General features: G+C 30.5%; 1 protein-coding gene across 1 annotated transcript in view; it reads left to right on the forward strand.

The window, feature by feature from the left end:
• The first annotated feature begins 2,028 nt into the window (after positions 1-2,028).
• The window catches only part of LOC129956719 (hemicentin-1-like), a 224,075-nt gene continuing 205,137 nt past the window's right edge, over positions 2,029-20,966 (forward strand). Inside the window, exons 1-4 of the mRNA XM_056068655.1 lie at positions 2,029-2,050; positions 2,297-2,635; positions 4,094-4,204; positions 13,761-13,961. Coding sequence (XP_055924630.1) covers positions 2,029-2,050; positions 2,297-2,635; positions 4,094-4,204; positions 13,761-13,961 — 673 coding nt within the window. The remainder of the gene's footprint in view (positions 2,051-2,296; positions 2,636-4,093; positions 4,205-13,760; positions 13,962-20,966) is intronic.

Genomic DNA, 20,966 nt, shown 5'->3' on the forward strand with positions numbered 1-20,966 from the left:
CTTTAGAACACTGTTTGTAATCAGCAAAGCTATTGGTATTTTATCAAATTAAATGCCTTTTAGCAAGATTTTAGCTTGAAATTTTATTCACATGTTCCCCGCGACTTAAAAACTTTGAATAGAAGATAGCTGCACATTAAAAAGCAATCTGCGGTGTAAACAGGTATCCAAAGACTGGAATTATAGCCTTCGTTGCTTATAAAAACACAATAAACAGCCCTTAGTAAAAAAAAAAAAAAAAAAAAAAATCGAAGTGGTAGCAGTCAGGTTTTATCTAGTAAACGGACAACTTTGAGCTAAAGATACTAAAGCATTTTTTTTTCCCTCTTACGAAAACAAAATTGCTGTTTTTCGCAAAACCTCCAAAGTAAAAAAAAAATAATAATTTTTTTTAAAGATATTTACTATAGAATTTTTGTTAGCTTGCTAGAGCTGAAAAAACATTAGAGGCTGTTGCGCCATATAAAACAAGGTTCATTATCTTTAAAAATTAAAATTAACCGACGTATTAATATTAACCTTTCGGGCAGAAAAAATGTAAGTGTCCATAAAAAAAGCACTTACTGGATTATTAAGCAGTATTAATAACACTTAATCAGATTAGAAGTTTAAAATTTTACTTTGGTCCCCCCCCTTTATGCGTGAAGATATTTTAATCACTGTAAAATCAGCTAAAAATGTCGTTTTTATGATCACTTTAATGAAATATTTAAAAACTGTTATTTTTTCATGTAAAACAAAAAATGTTTTTTTAAGCCAAGTTTTAAGTTGAAATTTTTTGAGCATGTTTTTTTAGGGACTTCTTTAATGGCTATCGATAAAAAAAAATTGACTTAATCATCTTATAAAGTATCATAAGCATAACACCACTGAATATTTTAATAAAACGAAAAGTTGTTTTCAGATGAAAATATTGATGAGTTTTTATAGCTCACAGTCTCTTCTAATAATAAAAGAGCATGTGTGTGTGTGTGTGTGTGTGTGTGTGTGTGTGTATTGGCGTCATACATTACAGAATGTTTAACTTAGAAGAATGTTCTTTTCTTTTAATTTATTAATTGCTATAAGACCCTCTCCTCTGTTACAGCGTTTTCTACTTTCAAACAAAAGTTTTTTTTTTGTTCTTTTTTTTACTGACGATTTTTTAGGATATTTTTAAAAATAAAAATGGAAGAGAAATCATTTTATGTATATCTCAAGCGCATAAAATGTAAATTATTTTTTTAAGAATTCAAAATATATAAAGCTATTATTAATCATAAAAGCGATATAATGTATGTTATATTTAGAAAAATATTGTAAAAACTCTAGGGACATGCAGTTTATAAAAATTTAAATAGTAGTTTTTCTGTTAATTTTATCCTTATTTTTATAAACTAATTTAGTTTTAAAAATAATTTTTCTAAATTCACATATCCTTATTTTGTCTTATATTCGTATTTAAATGCTCATGGCCAGAAGAAAAAGACATTTTTAATTTTGATTTACTTCCAAATTTAACAGAAATTTTATGTAACGGTTACATATCTTCATATATGTACCTAGTTGGCTGACTGGGTTATCGTTTTAAAATATAGATAAATAGTCAGATAAATTTATTTAAATGTATTTTTCAGATACAAACACGAATGAAATTCAAAGATTCATCAAAAATCTCGAAGATGAATTTTTAATTGTTATAATATATTTTCTTTTCACACTTCATATATAAGACTTGATCTTCGATCCTGAAACTATACATCTATATCAAACTATCAAATAAATTCAGGAAATAGAAGAATTCTAATACTTAATCGAATTCATTTTCCATGTGGAAAAATCTAAAGGAAAAAAATGATAAAATATACAATTATATGAAAAGTGCATTAATTATTACAATGCTAATATCGGTCTTCATAATTTTCTTGGGGGTCGCGGTGATCTGGTGTTAAGTTTCCGGCTTCAGAAGCGGAGGTTTCCAAGCTCGAAACCTGATTCCATCGAAGAATGACTGTGTAAGCTGATTTAGTGCACGTTGAATCCGTCGATATGCCCGAATGTTTTCTCGCTGGTATGATACGGAAAATTGGAGAGGGAATTACCAGATCTATTGACCTCCTCGTTATATGAACACGGCTTAAAATTACACGGTCCGTCTCATAAGGGCTCTAACATGTTGCTTTAAAATGTTTTTAAGCGTTTAATGTTGCTTTAAAATGTAAATAAACTAAGTCAATCAAGAAAGTTGTTTACTAAACTATTCTTCTAAGTGATGTCTGATTCAATATGATAATAAATTTCGTCATTTTTCTTTCAGAAAAAATTGAAACAGTGATAGCAGTGGAAGGTGGCAAAGTGGACCTCCAGTGTGATATCACACCCCCATCCCGAGACGATGACGTAGCCCTGGTGTTGTGGTACAAAGATGAGAGCACGACCCCCCTCTACAGCCTCGATTCTCGGAGGCGGGGACTCTATCAAGCAAAGCACGCCCCAGGACAAGAAATAATGGGGAGAGCGTTTCTGGATATGTCCACTCATCCGACTGTTCTGAAGCTCGAGAAGCTGAAAGCAGAGGACGAGGGCGAATATAGGTGTAGGGTGGACTTCAAAATAGCAAGGTCCAGGAACTCCCTTGTGATACTGGAGATTATTAGTAAGTAGCCATTATTATTGTGCAGTAGATGAATTTGAATTTCTATAAAGACATTGGTTTTCTGTACAAAGGGGACCCATTGCAAAAGAATAATTAACCCAATGAGCTGTTTATCTTCTTTTAATATAAATGGATAATTATGATTGGATCTGAATGGCTAGAATCGGAACAACATCAGCAGGGGCTAGGATTAAATTTTAAGAGCCATCACAGGCCTCGGTGTAACCCTTCTAGTTGGAAGCACGCTCCGTCATCCATAATAGGGAGTCATTTCCACACCTATTCTGTGCTTAAAAGGGAGGTGAGAACCAAGCACCAAACCGGAAGCTTCTCATCCCATTTTTATGTGCCATAATTTTATCGTTTATTTAGTGTGTAACCCTATATCAAATCTAATCGCTAGAAACTGAAAGAAAGAAATAATGATCTATTATTAAGAAAAAAAAATCCAATGCCAAATACAAAAATTAATAAAATGCCGGAAGGAAGTATTCACGATAACTTCAAATAGCCCATGAGGAAGAATACATTGAATCAGCATAAATATAAAATGTTAAAAATAGCAGACTTCAGAACTTTATTGCGATCTAGCATAAAATAATGCAAATAAAACTTGAAGTTTAGAACCCCATAACTAATTTATATCCATGCTTAGTTTTATTCACATTTCAATAAATTCTCTACATTAAACTTAAAACAGAGATGGGAGATGAGCATTCGATAATGAAGCAATAAAAATGAGTTGGTATATTTTTAAACTCTTCCCAGTGTTACAGTTGTGCTAGATGATTTTATTATAAATTTTTATTTATAATGCCGGGCTTACACTCGAGCCAGTTATAAGACGACCTGTAAGCAGTGCATGGTTACAAAGGGACTGATTTATATTTACCACAATCTCATAAGATATATTGAGGCATTCCATGCTTGGCTATAAATTGCCGTCCTCGTTTTTAGCCTCCCTGAACTTTTCTTTTTCATTATTTCATTATTCATTTCGTATTAAAATAATGAATATTTACACAAAGAAACATGAAAAAAAAAAAAAAGCCTAACATACCTCAATTTGAAAAACTATAAAAAAGACAATTAAAGTGAAATAAAAAAAGATTCACATTAGAAAGAACAAAGAATAAAAAATGTCTTAATTAATCTATGATAAGTGATAAATTTTTTTCACGCCAAAAAAAAAAAAAAAAAAAACGCCAAATTCTACCAATACATGAGCAGTAAGAAAAAAAAGGCAGTACAGTGGCATGTTGTGCCGTCGGGACAAGTACATGCCAGGAACTCAACAGCATTTTTCAGCCTTTCTACGCATGCGCTGCCTACTGGCCGTCTTATAATTGCCCGGGTGTAAACCCAGATAACTGTATGTCTTATGAAAATTGTCAAAAAATTAAATAACCTACAATTGTGTGCGATAAAAATGTATAAAATGTTCATTTTTTTTTTTAGTTCCTCCAAAAAAACCAGTGATAAAAGACATTAACGGAGAAATCCTGCAAAGGGTCTCCGGAGCTCATAATCTTGGATCCAGACTTGTGCTCATATGCGAAGTGGAAGGAGGTAATACAACTTTATTTTTAATTAATATACATTTATTGTATTTTATTTATTTTAGTATTATAGTTTGTATTTTCAAAGGCAAAGGAAAGATTCGAGGATAAGGAACTAATGAAGTTTCTGTTTCTACAACTAATCGCTATGTACCGAAGACCACAGTTCGGATTTCTGAAAAGATTAATTTATCTTTCATAAAATTGTTTTAATTGTATATTTAAAATTAAATACTCTTTGTAATTTAATTTTGTTAAAACTGTTTTACTTTTGTTGGGATCTAATTACGACCCTTTTTGTTTCTGAAATGTGCTCTACTGATTTAGTTAAGCACCAGTAGAATACTTGAAGCGATTGCTGTTTAAAAACAAAAGTTGAATTACATATAAAGTTCTTGTAACGACGTAATTTCAGTTTTGAGAAAGGTATATTCAATGCCTATATGACGCTCAGATACAAAGGTTAAGAGGTTATTACATGATGTATTTGCTACAAGGACAGAATTCCCATACATAATTGTAAATGATTTCCCAAAAAAGACGTGACTCAATCAGGATTTTTTCCCTTCTTCTAGAATTAAAGCGACTTCAATTTACTATAATGACCGAATTCCCATACATAATGGTAAATGATTTTCCAAACAAGATGTGACTCATTCTCGATTTTTTTTTCTGCTTCTAGAATTAATGTGACATCTATTTACTATAATGACAGGATCCTCATGATTTTCTTTAAAAAAATTTATTAAATCTAGAATTTTTCTTCCTCTTCTAGAATGAACACAACATTTATTTACTATAATGACACAATTTTCATTCAGAATTGCAAAAGATAAAAAAAAAAAAAAACAGATTTGAGCCATTTTAGATTTTTTTTCTTCTTCTATAATTAATACAAGTTCTATTTACTAGAAGGACAGAATTTCCATTCAAAACTGCAAATGATTTGCCAAACAAGAAGTGACTTATTCTAGAATTTTTCTTCTTTTATTAGAATTAATTCAAGATCTTCATATTATAATGAGATAATTTCCATTGAGAATTGCAAATTGTTTTCTAAAATAGAAATGAGTAATTCTAGAATAAATACAAGATCTTCTTATTATAATGGTAGAATTATCACACAGAATTTTAAGCGATTTTTTAAACAAGAAGTGACACATTCCAGAATTTTTGTTGTTCTGGAATTAATACAAGATTTATTTATTACAATATCAGAATTTTCATTCAGATTTATAAATAACTTTCTAAAATGGAAGTGACTCATTCTAGAGTTGTTTTTCCTTCTAGAATAGAATAAACACAAAATATATTTATTACTATGACAGAATTTCCATTCACAATTGTAAAAGATTTTCCAATGAAGAAGAGGCTCATTCTCGAATTTTTTCTTCTTCTAGAATAAATACTAAATCTATTAATTATAATGGCAGAATTTCTATTCGGAATGACAAATGATTTTCTAAAATGGAAAGTACATATTCTAGAAATGTTTTCCATGATTTTTTAATTGTTTCTGATAATTATAATCAAGTCATAGAAATGATTAGCAAGGTATTTATTTGTGCTTTTGCGAAGTTATAGTAATAAAACAATAAATAGAAGGCTAAATATATTAAAGATATTTACTTGCAACATGCTGAAATGATGACCCTGAAAACTTTTCGTATAATCTCTAATAAGTGTACACAATTAATAATACGAGAGCATTATTAATTGCATGGAGCTAAAGAAGAATAGTAATGAAATTATCTTTTAGTGTGCGATCATTGGCATTTTTTGGCGATTAATCATCCGAATACAGTTGATACACAAATACTAGAACTTCGAATGTGTATTTTGTAGGCTCTTTTTCCGGCCTATTGAAACCAAAATTTGACATAGAACCATAATTGTAGCCACAAAGTCAAATACTTTATTTCATATATCATTATCATTGCATTTCCGTTTTATCCAGTTTATACTTGGGAATGTGCAGGTGTACAGTAGATCAATTCCTTGACGGATCTAATCTGTAAAAGTTAAATCTGTTACGAAATTTTATTCTTAGCTTCCATTGTTTTGTTTTCATCATGTAACTTAGATTCGGACAGAAAGATTAATAGATTTTTACTGCGCATATTTCTTTCAATATTTGACAAAACACCAAGCATTTAGTGTAAAAATAATACAACAAAATTTTTCTATCTAGCCCATATTGTTTCTGAATTGTCGAATTCACAAACAAAGGGAAATAATTCTTAAAATGTGTTTTCCGGGCTCAGAGGGGCTCCTGAATATGGTAGAATCTCTCTTTTTTTTCTTTTTTTTTACTATTAGAATACATTTCCTTTGTATATTTCGTTTTGAGAAGGTAAAAATTAAAGATCAAGATATTATAGACAATAAAAGACATATGGCCAGAGAGATTGCCGTGTCTAAAATGAGACACATTATAGATACACTTTATTTGCAAAGTTTTTAAATGATGTTCTTACAAATCATGAAATCAGTTCAATATTAATTCCAGAAGGAAATTACTTTCTTGAGTTCACAAAATTTGACTCTACCTTTATTCAATTATTAGCAAATTTTTTTAAAAAAATTGCATTTCATAACATATATGAATAATATTTTTAAAAATATTAAGGTGATTTGTAAACTGCTTGAGAATAAAAATTCAACTCGTATTTTAAAAATGTTCTAGAATTTAACTAATGGTATAATTACATTTCTAATAATGTTGTTGTTGTTGCTAATCTCCACGGTCTGATTTAGTCAGACCAAATCCAAAAATCCGTTGACAAGAAGAAAGTCAAAAACGAGAAAGGGAGAAGAATAAATTTCTCCCCAATGAAATCCTAAACAGTCCAGAATATGTTCAGCAGAGGCCTGATGCTGGCAGCATTTCGGGCAAAGAGGGTAAAATTTTTCACACTGAGAAAAGAAAAGACATTTAAAGTGGCCACTGGCAAGGAGCGACAGGCAAGTGTTGGTGTTTCTATCACAAGGAAGATTTAAGGACTGCCCCGGCTTATTGGCTCTATACCATTCATGAGTAGAAGGAACCATCCAATTCTTCTTATTTAAGAATTTCGCCTGAGAGAACAGTTCTAAGTATGTGAGCTCAGCAGAACATGATGTCACTAGGCTGCTTCCTTTCTTTGCAAGCCTGTCTTCTATTTCGTTACCAATTAAATCCACATGAGATGGGATCCACTGGAAATGAATATCATGTTGAAGTGAAATCAGCTTCAACTTCTGAAGAATAGCTAAACTTGCTTTATCTCCAACATAGGTTCAATTGTTAAGGTGTTCCATTGAGCTGCGGCTATCAGTAAGAATCCAAAGGTTCTTATAATTATTGCTAGAAGTTCGCTTCTAAAAACGTAACAGAAGTCTGGATTTCGTTGGCCTAGAGCAAAACCAGACTGAGGAGTTACAATATAGATGCCACTACCTGCAGAATTGTCAATTTTGCTGCCATCAGTATACAATTTAATGTCAAATTTAGGGATTTTATTAATGACTTCCAAGGCCAATTGTCTAAGGTATTCTGACGCATTTTCCTTTTTATTTCTAATAATTTATACATTTATTACTAATTTAATGAAGTTTCGTTATCTTATAGTTACATTTCTTCGTAATGTATACACTAACTATTACTTTAATGGAGTTTAAAAATCTTATAGTTACATTTCTTCATAATTTAGGCATTTATTATTAATTTAAAGGAGTTTCATATCCCTTAATTAATTTTAGAATACATTGCAATTTAGTTAATAATCGAGAAAATTATACAGAAAAACTATTAAAAATAATCAGGGTATGATATGGGAAAGCGAATTAACTATGCCAATTTTCATTTAATCCATTAACTAATTCATTCATTTTGAATCTTTATGTTTACTTAAATAAAGCATGATTAAGATTCCATCAATTTCCAAATAATTATCCAAAATTTATCTTCAAAACTCGCATAACAAGACGTCAGCTGAAAAATGCGCAATTACACTTTTGGAGATTGGGTACTTTTGTAAAATAACCTCATTACAGCATATCAAATTTGTCAGAAAAAGATTTTTCCACCGAAATGACCACAAAAAGAAATAGAACGGAAAAAAAAAGAGGGAAAACTGCTGTTTAATTAAATTTATTTAAAGTAAGACGCAGTTCTTCTCCGTTCTTTGTTAATTAGCATCGAATATCTCTGGCGTTTGTTTAATTTATTTGTCTGGCTCGAAAAAAAAAAGATTTTTCACAGGAACTGCTGCAAAATTAATGAACTTTTATACTTCTTACGTATGCTCAAATAATTATTACTCAAGATAAAGGCTTTCTCGGGAAACTATCTCAAGACAAAGAACGGGAAAAAAAAGATGACATTTGGGAAATTTTTACTAGAAAAAGATCAAAATTAGCAAAAACAATCATAAATATTGTCCGTGTGAAAAAATTATACTTATTCTACTTTAATTAGATTTTTGTGTAAAAAAAATTATAATGAGACCCACATGTTTTTGAATGACGTTGACCAAAGTTTTTGAGCTATGTTATTTAAACTGAAAATGGAGTATATAAGATAAAGTTTCGCGTGATACAGTGAAATATATTTGACTTCTTTCATTTTATTTTGTGCAAATTATATAGAATATAGGTAATCATCAGGCAATTCTACCATTTGTTTACTGAAGTGCAAGAGCTCTTACAAGGGCTAAAACAGCAGAATCATTAATAACGGCTGCTTTTGAAAAAGTGCGTGTATTTGAAATTCTCGGATAGTTATTGAAACAAGTGGAAGGAGTGTCCTGAAACTTTCTCGCCTGTTCTCTATTAAACTTGTTGTGCCAGACAAAACCCTTGAATGGCATTGGCGTACAATAGTTACGGATCATTATCTTTTGGCGTTAATTTAATATTTTCACTGAATCCATAATGCCGTTACTTGGGGAGATATTTGGCGATTGGCCCTGGCATGCAATTATTATACGCAAATTGAAACAGTATTTTAGACTAGTTTTTCTCAACCGATTGATACAAAACTTTGACACAAAACTGAACTTGTAGTCACAAAATCGCATACCAAATTTGGTATATTTAAGCCACTGTGATTTTGAATTATCGTTTATTTGTTTCTAAATGTACAGACGTACCGATGGCCAACACGTAATTGGATTTCGATCAAATCTAACCACGGACACACAGATATTATATACACAGTCGTACTATCGATACACAGATTTAACATCCATAGTGAATAATGACAAAGGATTTTCTAAAATAGAAAGAACATATTCTAGAAATGTTTTCTGTGTACCCGAATCTGTTTACCCACTTTTATATATCTAGCTCTCTTCGTTTTGTAATTATCTTGTTAGCTTGTATTTGAACAGCCGGATAGACGGACTTCACCCGAACAGAATTTACTCAAAATTTGATAGAAATCAGCAAATTTGATGTGAAGATGGTTTACTAAATTTTAACCGTCTAGCTTAAAATGCTTTTGCGTTATCTTTGGCACAGACAGACAAAATGACAGGCATTTCCCAAAAATGTTTTTTTTTTTTCGAACTCATAAAGGTCTAATACGTGGAGGTTCGTCGGAATTTCAATTTCGAATTTTTTGACGATTACTATACTTCCTCTTATACTATGTGTGCGAGAAAGTAGAAACATAAGCTTGTAGTCAATAACTGAAAGTTTAGAAAGAATTATGAAGCTATTGCTACAAACTTGTAATGTCCATTCCTTTTCAAGCTATTCTCATTGCTGTGAAAAATATTTCTGAGGAGTCTTAATGGATGCCAGATCAATGACCCTTGGCCTTGGTGCAGAATTTTCGGCCATGTGTCCACAGATGTATTGCCTTTGCCGATGAAACTGAAAGTCTTGAATCACCCGAATTATGGTCGTATTTCTTTAAGAAACCGCGAGCTGAAAAATCTTCTAGAAAGTCCCATGTGACATCATGTACTATCGGCAGAGCTGTGTCATCAAAAGAAGATGTCGTGTTTTCAAATTTCTCTCTTTGAAATTATCGGTTGCTGAGCAATCTCTCTAATTGTTTATGTCTGTGTTGTTATTTATGGCACTTGCAAAGATAAGGCCGTTGACAAAGTCAGCGATTTAAGCCGTGTTTGTGAAGTAGCTTCTGAGGGTAAAGACCTCTGAACACCCGAGGGCAGAAGTTTGATTTCTAGTTCATATGAAGATGACACTCACACACTCGCTTGCACAAGCCCTTTTTGCAGGGGGGCTATTTCACACACCTCACAGATAGAGCACAACGTACAGAACAACCATACCCGAACCAGGACTCGAACCCGAGATGCCCACGGGGAAAATGCGCTGCTCCTAGGATAAGACGCCGGCCTAATTGTTTAAGTTGAATATCTTGAATACTATTACTGTTTTCCGTTTCAAGATTTTTTTGTCTGCTTGTGTTGTGAGAGTCTAAAACTACTGTTCTTCGTGCATATTTTGGCTGTGTGTTTGTTATTTTGTTCCCTGTTTTCTGGAATTTTAGTAATATAAGTTTTCCAGTGTGTTGCTTTTGTTTTACCATACCACAACGAACGATTTCTGTAACGATATAACGAATTGTACACATTGTTTGCATTCCTATTTACATTATATTAAAAGATAGGCGAGTTTAAATGTAAAAAATTTACTCTTTTTACATGAATTGGCATTTCTGGTACTAACTGATAAGAAAAATTAATTAAAGTAAGATGCGTTATTCGGCACCGTTGTAAATGAATTTCATCATTAAAATTTCCAACTGCATATTGTTAGGAAAGATCTAAAATCTGTCCGGTGGGTTAAATGGTGAAAAGACCAAAATCCTCAGCTGCAAATTAGGGCCCATTATTTCACACGAATACACAGTAGCAAAATACAGTCAGAGTGTGCACACGAATTGCAACGCACTAAGCAATTTCAGCAACACAAAACACTCAGAGATAATTCTCTTAACTACTCACTTCATCTCAACTCTTATTGACTATTCATTTACGGACTGACTCACGTCTGAACACCTTTTATTTTTACAGGTTTCAAGCATGGACATCAAATGTTCTAGAAAAATCATTGTAACTCGAGTCATAATACATTTCACCAAGATTCTAAAATATTCTGGATTCTTCTTTTTATTTTTTATTTTTGGACAAATTTGTGGTTAAGTCTCAAAAGTATTACACTCGCCGGTTTCATTGACTTGGCATCTTCTCAATACTTCTTATTACTAGTTTCTTGAAATTATCACTCCTGACATTGATACTTATGTCGAAAGGAAGCAATATTACAAAGTCATAATAATATGGAAATGCGAAATAGCTGAAACTGCACATATACCACTTCAAAAATCTTCACCTTCATTGTTTCTGCTCGCGAAGTGCCAGATGGTTCTGAAACATTTTTTTAATCCATGCCCCGGCACTGTGAAGCATTTGTAAACGTGAAACTTTATGCAATGGTTGTCATAATGAGTGTATGTATTTTCTATCCAAGAGCAGTTTATCGCCAAACAAAGAATTTCCATTCATTATGTAATAGCATCTTGTACAAGTCAGCTCATTAGAGAGATATTTTTAGCCCTTCATTCTCCTGCGTTCTACATTATATTTGTGTGTTCTATTTCTGTTAGCAGTTTGTAATTCTGAATTTTGTACTATCTTGTTATAATTTAAAATGTTTCAAAATAAAGTTAGGCTCAGTGAATTAGACAAATGTTTAAATATCACAAACTGTCAAATGAACTTTGAAATTATGCCTTTCCATTGTTTGCAGTCAAAATTTGAGTCCTCCAACTGAACTGAGAATTTGATAAACTCGGAAGATTATACAGGGTGTTTATAAAGTCCCGGACCCATTTTGATGGTCAATAACTCATAAAATAATGAAGATATAAACAAGCTTATGGCATTTATTGATGGAATAACTCATATATTTTCCTTTTCAGGTTTGAATATTTTTACTTTTGTAAGTATCGTCTGCGCGTGTGGCTACTTTCAGATAATTTCATTTTCCAATCTAAATACCTGTACTTTTCTAAATATCGTCTGCTTATTAATTGCATTTTTTTCTCTTTTGTTTTTGGCAACTATTGCAATGTTATGTTTACTTTTGATGTGTTTGTTCTATGTAGTACCTTTGTATGTGATGTTTTATTCGAGCGGATATTAAGGAGAATGCATACACCACAAGAGAAAGCACAGATTTTATGGTGGTTCATAGAAACGAAATCGATAGTGCAAGCACAGAGAAATTTCAGAATTTACCAAAAAGATCCTCCAACGTTTTCAGGAGGAGATTGTCGAAAATTGATGACCTAAAAGCCAGAATTACAATAGGCTCTGTGGATGCCGACATGCTTACCGCTACCTGGCGTGAAATTGACAATCGACTTGATATTCTCCGTGCGACGAAGGGGGCACACGTGGAAGTTCATTGACAAGGGTCATGAAACTTTTTGAGTCTATTTAACCATTTATGTTATTAATTTTAATCTATCTTTATTATTTTATGAGTAATTAAACATCAAAATGGGTCCAGGACTAAATAAACACCCTGTATTTCGAAATCCGGAAATTCACTATAGAAGGTTGATATACCTTGTCTTTTGAGAAGAGAAAAAATACATTGTATTTATAAAAATAGAATACTGATATTGATGTTTTTAATAAAAATAATGGATTTTTAATTACAAGAATTTCCAATTTCTTCTTCCTTTATGAGTTTATATATAAATTAAAAATACTTAACTTACTATGAATTTTTTTTTTAATTCTATTAGCACCAATCATACTTCTTAAATCTTGAATTGCATTTCCAAGTGGTATTGACTGAAATAATTTTTTTGAGGTTTTGTTCCAATTGAAATATATTTACCCTTTAAAAGACCTTCTTTTTTTTGTCTATATTAAAATACCTTTAGGTTTGAGATGGGCTTAAGAAGAGTGATTCATTTAGCTTATTTGATAAATTTAATTTGATTAATTAATTAATTTGGTTGATGGAAAATTAAGTAAGAAATAAAATTAGGTAACCATTTTGTGTGAGATAAGAAACTAAAGTTTCATCTATTCATTAGAATATCAAAGTTTCTAAGTATGAAAAAACTGAATATCTATCTATGCTTCTAAGAATCATCTAAGTTTCTATCTTTTTGAAAAAAAAATAAAAAATTAGAACTTATGCCAGCCTACATAACTTCATAAAACGATTGAGAATTTTAGTGAGAAACTTACTTCCCATTCCCTAGAAAGCATTAATATTTAAGGCAAAAAGTTTTTAAATTAAAAATATGAATACTTTTACCAAATTATCGAATTTTAAATTTTTTTTCCAAAATTTTGCCTATTTTCTTTTGTTATGTTCTGAATTACATTATAACTGTGTGTATTTATTAGCTTTTCTATTATTATATGCGATTACGCCATGACCTTATTATATTACCAAAAATAAAAAGCATTTTTATTTAAACGAAATCTTTACTCTCAATAGAGGAAGGCACAACAAAGACTTTTGATCTGCATGCATGCATCATCGTTTGTACTGATATTTTGTCTTTATCCCCTCTTTTCCAGGAAAACCACCTCCATCAGTCACGTGGTGGAAAGACTCAGTTCTGCTGGACGACACATTCCAAGTCCACTCCCACGTGGTGCGCAACGAGCTCGTAGTGGACTCGCTGGACAGAAGTGACCTGCACACGAGCTACGCTTGCCATGCCTCGAATAACAATATATCTCTACCCGCTGTTACATCTGTCATGGTGGACATGAACCGTAAGTCTTCCTAGATCTCCCGGACACTATTTTTTATTTGGCCGGATCATCCGGGGATTTCTTTTCAGGGTGCATTATCCGGCATCAATCTAGGTTTAGGAGGGTATTAACTGGCGGCACGATGGTACAAGAAGCGGATATGGGATATCTCACTCTTTTTTTTCTCTTCTTTTTTTCCCCTCTGTTTTGGCTCTGTTGGGATTTTATATAAAAAGAGCTTTCATGCATCTAGTGATTCTGTATCTTTGATGGTAGAGAAATCGCATTTGTTGAATACTTTTAAAATCAACATTCATCGACATTTTCAAAATTGTTGACTATAAATGATGTTCACTTTCATGAAAATATTTCGTTTAGAATTTAATACTCTTTGATTGACTATTTTTTGTGGGTATATTTTTTTCTTTATCGAATTTATAGAAGATTGATTGAATTATCAATTATTGCTGATTTATAGACTGAATTTTAAATTTTGGAAGACAGTATTGATACCATGATTGCATTTTACGTTACATCTGTGAAAAAATACATTATTTTAAAAGAATAAAATTTAAAAAAAATACATTGATTTCTTACCTCTTCATAGAAGTTTTTAGTTTTAATTACAAAGCTATATTTATATTCTAATAATATTTAGAAAAATATAGGCATAATTCACTTTTTTTTTTTTGCTTATATGTTCTAAAATGCTAATAGAATTTTTTTAATCTATTGAATTTCTATAAAATAATTTTATTTATGAAGAACAAATTTAGCAAATTTCACAAAATGAATCCAATTGATGTCACAAATTATTTTAAAAGAATAAGTATTAATAAAAATCTATTAATTTCTCTGTTCTTCGCAGGAAAATTCGCAGAAATTAAAAACAAACTAAAAATCCTCACACCTGTTTATAATGTATGTAATGTCGTATAGGATCCTTTTTTTTAATTTCACTTCTATAATTTACATTACAAAAAGTCTTTATTATTTTGCGAAGGAAATTTCTAACATAAAATTCCTTATAATTAATTTATTACGTCAACCTCATTATTGTCATTAAAACAAATTTTTCCCAATTAGTCTATATCCAAATGCAAAATTAATTCACGAGAAAATAATTAAAAACACAAAATGCCAAAGAAATAAAAATTCTCATAATAGTGAATAAAGTCGTATAGAATCCTTTGTTTTGAGTTCACTTATATAATCCATATTACAAAAAGTTTTTATCGTTATATGATGGAAATTACTTACATAAATTTCTTATAATCAATTTATTACATCAACTTTATTACTTCCATCCATCAGCGTCATCTGTTCTTCGCCATCATCCAAGACTGGAAAACTTAACCAATTAATGAGCAACAAGTTTTCTATTCCATAATGCTTGTGGGTGAATACTTGCATTAATTAATCATTACTCTCCTATTGACCCTTCTTTATTAACAGCCTCATCATTAATTTTTGCATTAATAGTTGAGTACCTCTTATCTTCTCCTTCAAGTAGTTACTAGAAATAAAAGTAAGCCACTCTTCATTTTCCAGACTGGGGTAAAGGATAATATATTTATGCAGCGTATATATAAACCTCCCAAACTTCCCATTCTCATCCTCTTTCTTCCCTTTCTAGAAGACTTATGTGGGTAAACAACATTTTTCAAACTCAGTTGAAGCCTTTGTAACATTATGCTAAGATACCATGAGAGAAACGTCAAGGGAAAAAAAATTGAGTTCAACTGACTTGAAATTTATGGCCTAATACAGTAATTTTGTAAACTATACTGAAATTGTTTCATGGTTTTCTTATTGCCAGGCACTTTGTTTTAGAGGGATTTTTTTTCCTACGTTTTATTCGTGGGAAGTTTTCTGGACGAATTTGTCATCTGTTAAAAACATTGAACTTTAAACCCATGTAACAGTATAAAACGATTTTATCTAAATTATTTTCGGTTTTTTTTTAACTATATATATTCAAGCTATTGCGTGACTTCAAGATTTTAAGTTTGTTAATTTTAAGTGTTTTAAAGTGTGAAATAAATGGTTAAAAAGTTATATGATATATATCATCAATTACTAAAACTTTCCGGTTTTTCATGTTTTGTCCTTAAAATAAAGTTTAAATATATAATGTTATCAAGTACACGCAATTATAAAGTAAGTTATGGTTAATTTATAAATTATAGTAAGACGAGTCTGAAAATATTAGGAGAATATATCAGTCGAAAAATTACTGAGTTATTGATTTTTAATTTATTTGATTATTTCGCTGTATTTACTTTTTTTACTTTTTGTCTTCAATTCTAAAGTTGTACTTTAACTATGTTATTTCTCTGCATTAGATTCTTACCACAGTCTTTTTTAATACTGATTTTTCTGTTTTAGAGAGGGCACCCAATTTTTTATCTTGTGAGAACGTGATGTTGTTTTAATATGGAGATTTTGAAGCTCGAAATCGTGTGGGCAATGAATATTGAAGCTCGAAATCGCGTAGGCAATGAATAAAGAATATCACATATATTTTTTACCTGCTTTTAATCACATATATTTTGTACCTGCTTTTACCAGTATTGCATTATTATTTTGTATGCTTCTTTGAAAGAAGGCGCGTTTTTAAAAGGTTGACCTGCTTTTACCAGTATTGTTTTATTATTATCACGTATGCTTCTTTGACAGCAGATGCGTTTATAAAAGGTTGGCGTAGAACTATGACATCATAGCTGTTATTTTCTTGGAATGTAATTTTTTATATTTGTTTATCATTGTGAATAAGATAAAAAATACACAAAATTAACATTGACCTACTTAGTCTTTTTTTTATATATGTAATATATAAGATATAGTGCTAAATTTTCTCATTTGTTTCATTATACATGATAGTTAGGATGTTACATTAATTTTAATATTAGATAAATTAAGTAAAGATTGCATTAATTTTAATATTAGATAAATTAAGTAAAGATTGCATTAATATTAGATAAATTAAGTAAAGATTGCATTAATATTAGATAAATTAAGTAAAGATTGCATTAATTTTAATATTAGATAAATTAAGTAAAGATTGCATTAATTTTAATATTAGATAAATTAAGTAAAGATTGCATTAATTTTAATATTAGATAAATTAAGTAAAGATTGCATTAATTTTAATATTAGATAAATTAAGTAAAGATTGCATTAATTTTAATATTAGATAAATTAAGTAAAGATTGCATTAATTTATATACAAGAACATCTTTACGTAATAAAGATTAGCGAATCTGAAAATATAATTTGAAGTAAAAATATTTATATTTGAAAAAGTGACAAAGAATTTAATAAAAGGGAATACTTAAAGAAAATTAAACTAAACAAACATATTAAAATTTTTACTTTCTTTTCTATGAGATTTTAATTGAATGATAAGTTGCAATTCTATCAAAATATTATCAATAATAATTGGAAAAAAAAGCAGGGGTGGTCTCTACAAAACTTTCTCACGTACTTTCTAATAAATTTTTCATGCAGAGAATTGGTTATATGGCTCTGGCGTATAATAGTTACGAAATATTAACTTTTGGCGCAAATTTAGCATTTTTATTCTTTGGCGAGATATTTTGCGATTAATCCTTGGCATGTGATTAAGAGTATTCGAAAATCAAATTTATGTTTTACACGCGTTTTTTTCAAGCGGTTGAAACAAAAATTTGATACATAGCAGCATATGTAGTCACAAAATTCCACCCAATATGATTTATTTAAGGAACTACGTTTTTGAATTATCGCGTTTATATGTATCTGAAATTACTTACTGACAGACAGTCAACCCGCAGTTGGATTTGGCTCAGAATTTGACGAGCACCTACACTATAAATGTTAGATCTATATACCAAATTATATCTATCTAGCCGTCTTTGTTTTGTAATTATCGTGTTAACTTATATTCGAACAGCCGGACAGACAAACGTCCTATTTGGTGTTAAGACGGTGTACCAAATTTCAGCAGTCTATTCCAAAGCGTTTTCGAGTTATATTTGCCAAAACCAAACATATGGAACATTTTCCAAAAATGTTCCATACTGTATGCCGAATGGAGGTGTAAGTATATCGAACTCAAGGATATCTAAAAGGTGAAGGATTTTCAAAATATCGAGTTCTGAGTTTTTGACGTTTGCTATACTTTCTCTATACTGCGTAAAGGAAAAAGTAAAAAGGAGTGAAGATAAAATTCTGAAACATGGATTATAGGAAAATTCCTTCAAATTAGTATAATTTAAAAGTTTATTGAACACCAAAACCATACATACTTTGTACAATTAGCTGTTGTGTCTTGATCTAGACTGATCAAATAACGAAGCAGAGTTTCCAGACAATTCTTTATTTTACAGCCCTATATATACAAAAGAACAATTTGTTCTAATTTTGGTAAAATAAACAGTTATTTACACTTGTAGTAGGAGACACAACAGTCAAAGTCGTAGGCTTTCTTGAAACTCAGTTGGTTCTCGGACTCCGTACTCGTGGGAGTAGTCCAACAGTCCGCCTGCAATTCGTTTCTTCTCTCTACCTAAAAAGAAATATCTGCACTTTATTTCGGTGACAATCTCCGCCTCTGAATTTACATTGGTCATTTTAGCTCTCTTTCGACCAATCGCGGTTCAGCAATATGCTCTCTCAGCGGCGCCAGTGTGTCGTGGAAAGGTCCTTTCACAAAGAGAAACATCTAGCATCCAGATGTTTGGACACCCCTTTCTCTTTAAAGGTACTATCAATACCTCTTGGACGAGGAATTCCACATGTGGTATTTCACTGTAGGCGCTAATGAACAGATGCGAGACCACCCAGGTGAAAATATCCACCATCTGGCTATCTCGAGGAGTTTAGTAAGTAACAGCGACGATACAGCTGGCTGTAAATGTCTTATCAGTACTGGGAAACGGGGAATGTTACACTATTAAATATTCTCCTTCAAAATTACTAATTAATATTTTGGTAAAAAGATTCTTCTCAAATGACTTGTAGTAAATATATTAATGATTTCAGTAATGAATAAATTTATATTTATTTATTTATTTATTTTGCATTTTGATATAATTTATTGAGTAACTGAACAGAGTACTATAATTCCTTCCAATGTAGAGTATTGAAAAAGTTTCATTTGGATCGCGTTTGGATCGAGTTTTTGATCCAGTTTCATTTTTGCCATTCAACAATTATCAAAAACAACGACAATCTCTGCAATACCATTACGTCTATCGCATAACTTGAGAACAACACTTAAATCTAACTTTCAATGCTCTGACTATCCAAATATATTTCAGAATTATATATAAAACTAGAAAAATCAAAATGTAAATCAAATAAGATATCAAAAACACATGTAGATTATTCAAAAACGGTTCTGAATCAAGTTTTATTTTTGCCATCCTACAATATTCCAATACGACGATAACCTCTGCAATGTTAGTGTGTTTACGTATAACTGCAATACAACACTTGAACTAAAATTCAAATTCTTTAACTACTCAACTATATTATAGAATTATACTTATAACTCAAGAAAATCAAAGTACTAATCAATTAAAATATCAAAAACAAATATAGAGTATTCAAAAAGGATTATGTATCAAGTTTCACTTTTGCCATCCTACAATATTCTAATACGATGATAACTTCTGCAGAGTCATTGCATTTACTGTATAACGGTAGTATACTTGAATCTAAATTCCCATTATTTAACTGTTCAGCTATATTATAGAATTATGCTTATAACTCAAGATAATTAAAATGTAAATCAAGTAAAATATCAAAAACACATGAACAGTATTGAAAAAAGATTCTGGATATATCTGGATCAAGTTTGATTTTTGCCATCCTACAATATTCCAATACGACGATAACCTCTGCAATGTTATTGCGTTTACTGTATAACTGCTTGAACTAAAATTCAGATTCTTTAACTACTCAACTATATTATAGAATTATACTTAAAACTCAAGAAATTTACTTATCAAGTAAAATATCAAAAACAAATATAGAGTATTCAAAAAGGATTCCGTATCAAGTTTCACTTTTGCCATCCTACAATATGTATAACTGCATAAGTGCATGTAAATACATGTATAACTGCAGAAAAATTAACCTAAATTTCAATTATTTAACTACTTATCTACAATATGAATTATACTTAAAACTCAAGAAAATCAAAATACTTATCAAATAAAATATAAAAAAAATACATGAAGAGATTGGTCCAAATTTCAATTTTGTCATCCAATAATTATCGAAAGAATATTCAATACCATTGCGTCTATTGTATAACTTGAGTATAATGCTTAAACCTAAATTTCAATTTTCTATCTATTCAACTATATTACAAAATTATACTTAAAACTCGAAAAAAATCAAAATATAAATCAAGTAAAAGGTCACAAACATATGTAGGGTATTAAAAAAGGATTCTGAATCAAGTTTCATTTATGCCATCCAACAATTATCCAATATGACGATAACCTTCGAAATGCCATTGCGTCTATTGTATAATCTCAATACAAAACTTAAACCTAACTTTCAATGCTTTAACTACTCAACGATATTGTAGAATTATACTTAAAACTAAAGAAAATAAAAATTCAAATTAAATAAAATATGAAAACTCACTTTGAATTATATCATTCCTGCGTAATGGATGAGAGTTTCATTTATGCCATCCAACAATTATCCAATATGACGATAACCTTTGAAATGCCATTGCAAAGTTCAATAAATAAAAAAGAAATAGTAGAGAATATTTCAAGTTTCAATCCTTAATAACTGCAATACAGGAAACAAGCAATAAAAATACATGTTCAAAAGTCCCTTTAAGCGAATCATCAGTAGTAAAAGCAAAGGACAAATATTTTCTTCCCCCCCCCCAAAAAAAAATCATCCGTCAGACGATAGAAAGTTGTCAATCCCACTATTATTTCCCCTTTTTGAGATCTACGAAGGCAAGAGTATTTACTTTTATTGACTTACTTCGCCCACACAATGCAATTTTCCCTG

The sequence above is a fragment of the Argiope bruennichi genome, chromosome 11, assembly GCF_947563725.1.
Source record: "Argiope bruennichi chromosome 11, qqArgBrue1.1, whole genome shotgun sequence".
Taxonomy (NCBI): Eukaryota; Metazoa; Arthropoda; class Arachnida; order Araneae; family Araneidae; genus Argiope; species Argiope bruennichi.